The sequence below is a fragment of the Populus alba genome, chromosome 15, assembly GCF_005239225.2.
Source record: "Populus alba chromosome 15, ASM523922v2, whole genome shotgun sequence".
In the NCBI taxonomy this organism is placed as follows: Eukaryota; Viridiplantae; Streptophyta; class Magnoliopsida; order Malpighiales; family Salicaceae; genus Populus; species Populus alba.
The window spans coordinates 8,850,637-8,861,887 of record NC_133298.1 but is presented as its reverse complement, the minus strand read 5'-3'; the positions used below and the strand labels follow the sequence as shown (position 1 = coordinate 8,861,887).

General features: G+C 34.1%; 1 protein-coding gene across 1 annotated transcript; it reads right to left on the bottom strand.

Moving 5' to 3' along the window:
• Positions 1–7,158: 7,158 nt before the first annotated feature.
• Positions 7,159–10,133, bottom strand: LOC118050974 (uncharacterized GPI-anchored protein At4g28100). The gene is made up of 2 exons (XM_035061464.2): positions 8,998–10,133; positions 7,159–7,618 (listed from the first exon to the last, which is right to left on the bottom strand). The coding sequence occupies exons 1-2, from the start codon at positions 9,658–9,660 to the stop codon at positions 7,277–7,279; spliced, it is 1,005 nt and encodes a 334-aa protein (XP_034917355.1). The 5' UTR covers positions 9,661–10,133; the 3' UTR covers positions 7,159–7,276.
• Positions 10,134–11,251: the final 1,118 nt, after the last annotated feature.

The window sequence follows — 11,251 nt, the reverse complement described above, 5'->3', positions numbered from 1 at the left end:
TATTTTTTCCAATCAAAGAAGATCCATTGAAGGTTCGATTCCTTCTAATATCATAGTTTGCTAGACCTTCTATGTCAAGTATGTGAACCTTCATACTAAGGTCCTTTTTTAAAGTATATCCTCATGTTTTTCTTCTTCTTTTTCCCTTTTGATTTATAGAGGCATTTATAGGGGGTTTTCTAGATTTTTTTTGTGGATTCCCTCAAAGATTGATCAAAGCACAGTCTTTTAATCAAAATGAAAGAGCTTTGGACAAATGTTAATAGTTGGAACCTTTATCCTTCAATGGTCTTTGAGGATAGTGGTTTTGCCTTGGTGGTTCTCTTTTTTAGAGACAAATGCATGCATTTCTCACATTTTGATCTCAAATCAAAGATTTATGGCCCTTTATAAAAATCTTCTAGGGGTTCTTAAGTGTGAACACAGATTACGTGGTTTTGCAAAACTAGGTATCTCAGTCAAGGTTGCCTGACGTGACCACTTTCAAAGCTTCATTGGAGAAACTCTGATCTAACCGTCATTAAAGACCATTTGAACTTGGTAGAGAAAATGGACACCTTTTGTTTGGATCCAATTTTTCTCCATTTAAAGTTTTGTAGCTCCACATTCATTTACTTGAAGGTGTCAACTCGATCAGCCAAGAATGCGAAAATGCAGTTATGGTTGATCAGAGACAAGATGATAAAGATTTCTATAGAAAAATTGAAAGAATTGGGATCTAAACATCCAATTCATAGAAAAGGAGATGTAGAAGGGATGTTCTTCCATTTGCAAAACACCTCGTGTCATTTACAAGTATAAAACTCCACAATGAGATCTTGGAAGGTGTCAACCCAATCATCTAAAATTATCAATGAAAAAGATGAACAGTGGGTGAATGATGTGTCATCTAAGTTAAAACCCTAGAAATTAGAGTTTTTAATTTGAGAACTAACAGATTTCATTTTAGTCCATATCCTACCAATTGCTTTTAATTTCATTTGCAATTGCCTCTCAAACTCTTAATTTCATTTAATTTCACTCTTGCCATCCTCAATCATCAGTCTCAAAGTTTAGCGTAATTTTCATCTTGGTCCCTTAGTTTTTTTTTTTTTTTTTGTGCACTTGGACCTTTAATTATCTATCAAACTTTTAATTTTCTTCAGTTTAGCCCTTGATGTGGTCAATTTCAGCTTTAAAGTCTCACACCTTTTACAATTTGGTTTTTGGTTCTGAATTTTTTCAACAATCAAGCCCCTGATTGACTATCAAACTTTAATTTTTTTCACAACTAAGCCACTAATTTAACCAATTTTTAACTTTTCAAAGTCCAATTTTAGTCTCCAAACTTCAATTTCTTCCAATTAACATCCAAATTGACTCCAAAAAACTTATTTTCCTTCAAAATTAAGTCCTCAATAAAATTAATTAAGCCTTACAAAATACTCATTGAGTCCTTACTCATCCATTTGTATTTCTTTACCCCAAATAAAAATATTTTCAATGAATGGATCTTTTGTCAATCCAAATTAGGATGAATCTTCAATGAAAAATTTTATTGGGATGAATCTGACAACGCTATTTGATGCGAACCTCGTGATCACGTGGTCACGCAACCCAAACGCAAAGACACCAATTCCAGAAAAACCAAGTAAATCAGGTTTGATAGGAGTGTGACATAAAGATAACTTGTATCTAGGCACCAGCACTATTGGAAACGGAGACCCCCACCCAACGAATATTGATTCGCGAACAAGAAGTATAAGAATGACATCATGAAGACAGTTGTTCCTCGATAAGTCATTTTTTAGTTTTTTAGAGAACCATGGAAGGGAGATTATCTCACCAACACACACATAAAGTGTGGCAAACAAGAAGTTTTATTAATCTCAATTGTCTCCCTTACATCTCTGATCATGCCCTTATTTATAGTGACTCCAAACTAAAGTAAATCCTAATGGACCCCTTATGTGGACTTATATGATGCCCACTTACAATTAAACCCAAATAATATAAATAAACCAAAAACTAAGAAGAAAATAATAATAAAATAAATAAATCCGAATTTAAAATCCTAAATATGATAGGATCAGATTTATTGCCCTTTAGAAGTCCCATATAAGCTAGGAGAATCAAATCTGAAGGTGGAATTAATTCTAAAATCTTCTTTCTTTTTTTGTAGGTAGAATGAATAAGGAATCCTTGTAAGAAAAGGATTCTGAAACACTTATGAATCCTTGCCACACTTGGAAACTATGTTGCAGCCCATTAAAAATCTTTGTATAATTAGAAGATTCCCAAAATAAGCTGCTACATCCCTTTAGAAAAAAAATCCTAGCCAAAGAGGAAGTCCACAAGTCAAAAGGAAATAAATAACAAAACTCGTACAGCCTATGTTGACCCGTGTTTGGATGCCTTGCCAAACTCCGATTGTCATGATATTTTAACCCAAGGTAGGAAAACATGTCAGGAGACTCCACGTAAAATTTCAGCCCGATCCAATGGTAGGATTGAGAATTATAAACTATTTGCCGTAAACTGGGTAGTTGCACATTTTACGTCAAAATCCGAAGTTTAACCTTGCTTAAATCGTATCACTATTGTTAAAAGGGTGTTGGAGAATCAAAATGTCATTAGGTAAGATTGAATTAAAAACGTTCTCTTTTTTTTATGTTTAAACTTTATTTTTCATTATTTAGCCGATAATTTATTTCTACCTACCAAGTTGCATGATTTCTAGTACAAGACGTAGAAAAAATCAAAGAAATATGTAAAAGAAAGAGGTCTTCCAGGCTGGGAAGACGTGGCCGAGTGGAGGGATTTCAAACCTCCACACGTTTTAGAGGCTATATAGGAAGCTTATATTCAGCACATGATGTTTGAGCATTTCATCTGATGCAGAGAGCCGGAATAAGGAAATTTATAGTTCAATTATAACTCACATCGGCGAATCTATTTTGTTTGTTTTGCATGCAAAGCGGATAGGGGTGATCATTTTCGGTTCGGTTCGGTTTTTCCCCAAAAAAAGCAACCAAACCGAGAAAAAAAAAAGACACCCGAAACCGAACCGAACCGGCCCAAATCGGTCGATTCCGGTTCGGTTCCGGTCTGGTTTTTAAGCCAAAAAACCGGACAAACCTATATGTATTTTTTAGGCTTTTTTTTGGGCTTTAACCAAGGATGGCTTGCAACTAGTTACTGGAATGATTCATAACATCAAATTGCGTAGGGGAGGAATTATGTACAGATTAATGTATCATTTTTTCTAGGTTTAAACCACAGTTTTATACTAGTATGGAACAGTTGAATTCTTAATATCTAGATATTTTCAAGATATTCTCATCGAAAATGACAGCATTGATATGCCATTTTAGATGGTTATGTACCTAACAGCGGAGTTCTTACTGTGGATGAAAGGCTTTTCCTTCCCTTTATCAGTCTAGCTTTTCAAAGTTTTGCCCCCTTCTTGAGGTTTGTTTGTGTAAAAAGGTTGATGTTAATTCTTCTCTTCTGTAGCAGTTTGTCGGTGTCGGTGAGAAGTGAGAGTGAGAGTCTGAGAGCTGAGACTGAGAGGAGAGAAAAAGAATCGAGACTCCGAGAGATTGAAAGTTTATTGTTCACTGTTTAGGGTTAGAATTAGCGGAGAGAAGAGAGCCAGAGCAGAGAGGGGCGCGGCGTGAACAAAATTTTCTATTTATAGCACGGCGGAGTGGATTCCTTTTTTTTAAACCGATCCGGTCCGGTCCGGTTACCCGGTTTTTTCACTGCAAAACCAAAAACCGAACCGAACCAGGGTTTTTTCTATATAATCTAATCAGTTTACTCGGTTTTATTATTCGGTTCGGTTTTTTCGATTAATTTTTTGTCGGTTTTATCGGTTTACTCGGTTTTTTCAGTTTTTTTGCACACCCCTAAAAGCGGATGGTAAGATTTTTTGTTTTATGACTATATTTTTTAATTGTTGTTTATATGAAAAATGTTTAAACTAACAGTAACTTTCTTTTACAAGCTATGGTTTGTGGACGTGATCCAAGACCGATGAAGCTTTTTATTGAAACTCACATGTGAAATGAGAACCGTCGGAAAAGGGTGCAATAACTTATGAATAGACAAGCTCAGAAGCTCGTGGTAAGTTGGATTTCAACAATTTTTTTTCTTAAGTTGTTATTTTTTAAAATTTGCTAATTTTGTTTCCAGGAAACATATAACACCCAATTGTATGAGAGATACAGGGATGGTCCTTCAACCCATCTGGAACTCGATCTGGATTTATTATTGGTGGTTAGATCATCTGGTGAACTCAATAAAGATCGAGTTTACAGTATCTCAAACTCTATGGCCGAGAATATGTGGATAGGCCATAGTATATCGATCGTTGCTTCCTCGCAATCAGGTTCAAGCTTCCAATCTCTAGTCATCTAAGGTGATTGTACGAGAACAAATTAAAGCTCAGATGGCCTGTGGTTTTATGGTGCTAAGATAACCCAACTTAGGTCCAAGATGGGCGAACTTAGGTGATTGTACAAGGATCTATTGTCAAACCTTACTGGTACATATGGTATACCTTGTCACCCATCTAATCTCAATGAAGATCCGCCTCCTCCTCCTCCTTTAACTTTTATTCACTAGATAAATTGTATTTAATAATATTTTTTTTAAGTTGATAATAAAATTTTGGTTTTTATTTTAGTTTTATTCTTTTTAAATTTTTTTTCTTGTTTTTGTTTATTTAACTTTTTTAATATAATACAATACTACATGAATTACTGACAGAATTTGAATCATAATGGAATGAGATTGATGGACTAAGTCCTCAAAGAGTTCCAAGAAGTGGAAAAATATTATAAGAACCTTACCACTGAAAATTACAAATGAAATTACTGATAAACTAAGTTTTCGAAAGTTCCGGAGAGTTTAAAAAAATTAAGGACTTGCCACTGATAATATGTTATTCTTCATTGGTAATATGAATTCGATCACCGAAGAAATGATGTCGGTAATTTTTTTTTATTTGACATTCTTCTTTATCTATAAATTCATTGGTGATTTTTATTACAAACAAATAAAAATCACCAACGATATGTTTTGACTATCAATTACCATCCATAATTTTTTTTTCTTATAGAATCAGTATTTAAATACCAACAAAATATTTCTTCAGTATTATACAATATCTTCTCTACGCCAATTAAATTAACCTCACGCCAATCAAGTTTTAGATATTATGTATCCATGACCATAGAACATTCTACCGAGTTTAAGATTTCAGAGAGCATTTTACTGTCTTTTTTTCCTGTAAAAACATGATCATTAGTAAATTGATTCCATGTTTAAAATTAAGCTCATTTGCTTCTCATAAATAAAGAAATAAGTTCATTCTTCGATAAGAAGCTATCAATTTTGGTGCATTTGTATTGATCTACAGCGATGCCTTTCAATTAATTTTTAGCAATTCAATATGAAAAACGTGATTTTCTATATGTAAAATTTCAAAAACCTAACTATATTTACCTTTTCCTCTCAAAACCCAATGATTACAATTAGAGACAATAACTAACACAAATTCCATAGATTTTTTGAGTGATCAAGGTCTGATTTTCTTAAATTTGCAAACACTGAAAATTAAAAAGAAAAAAGAAACACTTATTTTTGAGTTATAAATAAAATAAATTATGTTGTTTTAGTTGTGTATAATTACATATAGTCTATAGACATTTTAAATATCAAACACCCCACAACAAGAAGCAGACACCATATCAAACACCAACGCCCGGACTGGTTTGTTGATTTTCTCCCTAGACCTCCTCCGTCCATAGTTTTTTATTTCATATCCAGGTGGCTGTCATTTCCCCATCATTGATCTTCTGCATTGATGAACCAACGAAGACAAGAGACCATTGCTGTGAGATGTTGACTCTGCATAAATTTCTCGTGAAGAACTCAGGCGTCCCAAAATAATTCCACCAGACAAGTGAAGATGAACCACAAAATGTCTCCTCAGCTTAAAGCATAAGTTAAGGGCACATGTGAATGCTGGGGGCCTTCGGAGGAGACCCACTCTGCAATTATACCATAATCCATGGATGTTCAATTAAGAGGTTGATTCCAACAGTGTTTTTAATTAAATTAAATAAGATATTAACTTGAAAAAATTCTTTGAAATTGGCTAAATTAATCTGGTATCCCATGAGTTGACCTGATAATCTTGATGATCTAGACTCTTTTCTATATCAGTCGGATAATGATTATTGTAAAATAAAACAAAGAAAGATTGGTTTTTACTGTAATAATTAGTATGGAGCTAGACTCAGCCCCACTAGGGACCGCTACAGTGACGTTGGGTTTAGCCCCTCTTTTTCATTACTGCATTTCAATCACTATTTTTATTTTTTTTATTAATTTAGTTATCTTATATTATGTTTCAGATTTTAACTATGGTGATTTATCTGGTTTCACATGAAACATTGTATTCGTGGTGTAAAATAATTACCTATCATTTGAATTGCTAGTGAATTTTTCAAAATAGGGTTCGATTTTCGTGGATATGAAAAAAATAAAAAGGGATTGACATTGAAACAAGAAACAAAATGTAACCCTTTTTTGTTGAGGCACGAAAAACTACAATCTGGTCCCTATAGGTTTTAGTTTTTCTTTTTAGTTCCTATTATTTTTTTAGTTTCATATTTCAATACAAAACTTTATTGGTTTTATGTTTAAGTCCTAAAATTTGAAGGAAAAAAAAACAGAGAGAGAATCACAGGAAAATGAAGGAAAAAGAAAGTGATTGATCGACCACATCCTAATCACAAAAAAATACTGATTTTGATGTCTTTGGATTCCTCTAAACGAAAAGAGTGTCATGAAGATATTTTTTAGCTTCTATCTCACCAAAAATATGTAAATTAGGGTTTGAGAATAATGTTTTTTTCTGATTTGATTGTGTATTTTTTTTTTTTTTTAACCGATTTAAAAGTGTTTTGAGCTTATGGTGTTTATTAGGTGCTTATGTGAAAAGAGATTCAAAACCAGGTTCTAACCATAACAACCGACTCAAAGGTTGGTGGCAGCAGGCAAGCAACTACCTAGTAATAAACTAGGTTAGCTATGTCCAAACACGGCTCCTTTCTGTCAACAAACCAAGAAAGTGGAAAGAATGATGATAACGCTACTCCCCAAAAATCACAAGCAACAAGACAGCGCTTAAGGGCATTGCATAACACAAAAACAGCAGAGATCAACACATCATACCATGTCCCAGCTACAGATTCACTAAGCTGAAGAACCTATGCAGTTCTGTCTAAAAAATGGCGGATGGTACAAGGTGTAGAAGACTTAACAAGCAAATTACAGCAATGGTTACGTAGATGGGAGCTTGATGGGAGATTGACAAAGAATTGTTGGAGATTTCAGAAGAATCAACGGCTAGAGGCATTCCATCACTGTTAAGGGTGCACGACCTTGGATCAGAACCGTCTGTGCTCATCATCATAGCTCGTAAGACTGCAGTAACTGTGTGGATGTAAGCCGAGCGATTCTTCGCAAGTAGCCATGTGAGACCCATCAGCTGGCAATCCTTGTTGTGCATTTTTGTGGTCCTATCCTCTGATTTGCTTGAATTTAAAGCCTTCTTGTTGTTAAGCTGCACCAAATGATTATCAATTAGATAAGGCAAATAAGAAATTACTTACGATTTGAGAAGTACATGTTTTGATGCTTGAAGTTTAAACTACTTATTATTTGGTGCAACTTCTAACCAAAATCTACTGTAAGCTACACTCCTGTCTTCTGTCATCAGCAACCTTCCAAACGATGTAAGAGAATCCAACCAACATACAATAAGGAAAGTAAACCAAATAAAAAAGAGGGAAAAAAACACTTTCAAGAGTAATTGTGGGGAAAATTCTAAGATTGAATCAAGCATTGCTAAAGAAAGTTTCATAGAAAAATAGAGAGAAAATCACTGATACTTGAATGTCTTCCATCTATCTGCGTATTACCATTGTGAGTATACATTTGAGAAAAAAACAAATTTCTTATATCAAACAACACCAGTTCTGTGCTAGCAACACTCAACAGCAAAGAAAACAGTGAAACTTACAGGAAACTGCCTAATGAATGAACTCTTTAACACTTACTCCAGCCAGTGAAAGAGAGGACTCCTTTGTCAACAATTGTCTCAAATCTTCACCAACAGAAACTTTCTAAGCCCTCCAATGGCTCGCAATGCTAATTTTTACATATATATATTATCCTCTTAGATTTCTCACTGACAGCAACTTTCACTTGCTTCTTTGTTACCATATAATACTTACATTAGAGTCTAAGAGGGGGGGGAAACAATACGGAGAGTAAACCAAATAAAAAAGAGGGAAAAAAAAACTTTCAAAAGAGTAATTGTGGGGGAAATTCTAAGAGGGAATCAAGTGCTAAAGAATGTTTCATAGAAAAATAGAGAGAAAATCACTGATATTTGAATGTCTTCCATCTAATTGCATATTACCATAGTGAGTATACGTTGAGAAAAAAACAAATTTCTAATATCAAACAACACCAATTCTGTGCTTGCAACACTCAATAGCAACGAAAACGGTGAGACTTACAGGAAACTGCCTAATGAATGAACTCTTTAACACTTACTCGCACTCCAGCCAGTGAAAGAGACTACTCCTTTGTCAACAATTGTCTCAAATCTTCACCAACAGAAACTTTCTAAGCCCTCCAATGGCTCGCAATGTTTATTTTTTATATATATATTCTCCTCTTAGATTTCTCACTGACAGCAAGTTTCACTTGCTTCTTTGGGGGCGTTACCTTATAAAACTTACATTAGAGTCTAAAGTCAGAGTCCATTAATGTAGATAAAAGTAAACAAAAAATGAACACAGAGACAATCCCCATCAACTTCTTGATCTTCATTCTTTGACAACAACCATTTAAGGACAAACCAGAGAATTCAAGAAACAAGAAAAACATAATAATAATAATAATTAACAAAGGAACGAGTTTTTTTTAACTTACCAAATAAAGACTGTTTAAGCACTTAGAGCAGCCACCGAGACCAGGAAATCCATTCACATTATTGCTATTACTCAAGCAATTTCTTTCTAATTTCTCAACTCTCTTGTCACCAACAAGCTTTCCCTTTCGGTTCAAAGAAAAAGCTTCAGGACAACTCAAAGGATGCAGTCTGATACCACAATAACAATACACAACATCACAAGTCTCATTAGGCTTAACCAATTCTATGCCTTTCTCTTTCAACCCTTTTGAGAGCCCATCAACACAGGTCTCAGAATCATCAGGAAGCAACGGCATGTCATACGATGGTGAACGACCTGTATCTGTAGCTGGGATTACTTTGTTAGCTCTGCCGAGCGCGGTGGCAGAGTAAGCAGAGTAAAGCCAAGCAGCAAGAACAGGACAGCAGCGAGTCCGGTGGAGGTGCCCAGTTGCAGAGGAGCCACTGCCACAGGCTGAATTAATGCCATGAAAGAGCTCATTGGGAAGGTCCAATGGGCAACCAGCAAGGTTGGATTGTTCAGGGGATGCAGGGATTGTTGCTGGTGGTGATGGGTTCGGTTTAAATGGTTGAATTGTCGCCGCGTCCGGGTTGGGCAGACCCGGAAGGGGAAGAGGAAAGAGAGCGAGCAACAAGAGGAAAGTTATGTTGTTTAGGGACATTGGTGTTGGAAAGAAAAGATGGTGTGGAGTAGAGGGTGCTCTGCGCCTGCCTCTTTTAGAGGGTGTGGAAGAGTGTGTGATGAATAAAGGGTAAAGCTACTTCTCGGGGTTAGAGAAAAAAAAGCAAGAAAAAGAATGGTGGGGCTGTGGAAACCTTAGAGATCTGGCTGTATGCTAGCTAGGAGGATATTATATCCAATCCCACCATCCTATTTATGCAGAATGGCCCCTCCTCAATAATCACTCCTACCACTGCCATTCAATCCGATATCAAGATCATTAGCTAAAAATCTTGTTAAAAATCCGATATCAGCACCTCTTGACATTATTTTCACATGTACAGAATAAAAATACAATATTTATTCATCAAATATGCAATCATCCTGCTAGAAAATTGGTGTTTGAAGAATGATTTACGAGGCATCGCTAGTTTCTGTGCTCTGATATATCTATCTGTTAGCTTGCTGCTAGATTTGGTGATCTCGAGGAGGCTGGATATTGTAATCTTGTTTTGTTGTCTTATCTATTATGTAGGCCTAGAGATTAGTCCTAAACCCAGCTGTGGTCCACGATAAGTTTGTCATGGTAGTGATGAGCACTTCTTTCTTGATGATCAGAACCAAAGTATGATCTTCCCTGTAGTTTCTTTGCATCTTTAAATTTACCAAGCACGAGCTCCAGCTCAGAATGGCTTGTTTCTTTTCTTTTTTAACCAATCTGTTTGTGCTTTCTTTTGGTGGATTTTGTAATAGAATAAAAATGAAAAAAAAATATATAAATATTCTACGTGGAAAAGAAACACTTAAAAGATACTTATCCTGTGTTAAAAATAAATATTCTCTTTTAAATATTTATAAATATGGGTTTTTATTATAGAGTAAATTAACTTGAAGTCATGGTGAATTCGCCCATCTAGTAGGTTTTTCTAAGATTATTATATGATATTTATAATATTAAAAGATGATACTTGATATCTCAATAAAATTAATTTTTTTAATTAATTTTTTAATTTTTTCAATTAATTTTGATATTTATTATTATCGTAAAAATACTAAATAACAGCTATTTGTTTAATTTAAAATATAATTATTTCATGAATAGTTATATAGTTTCATTAACAATCATAATATTAAAAGACATATCACTACAAAGAAAACATATATATAATTAAAATATATTTTCTTTCCTCTATCTTTTTTTTTTAGAGGCTTAAAGAGCTTAATTATATTCTAGAGGTGTTGTCTTTATATAGGATAAATAAACACCTTAAAAAGATATTTACCCTACATTAAAAATAAACATTTTATTTTAAGTATTTATAAATGTAGGTTTTTATTATGTAGTAAAAATTAAGTGAAAGTCATGGTAAAGTGGCTTACCTAGTAGGCTTTCTAATGCTATTATATGATATTTATAATATCAAAAGATGATACTTGACCGTTGATATCTCAATAAGATTAATTTATTTTTTAATTAATTTTTTTTGATTTTTGTTATTAATTTTGATATTTATAATTTTTGTGAAAAAAACTGAATAGTAGCTATTTAAACTGAATAGCTCAAAAGCCAAAAGAAAAAAAAACAAGCTCTC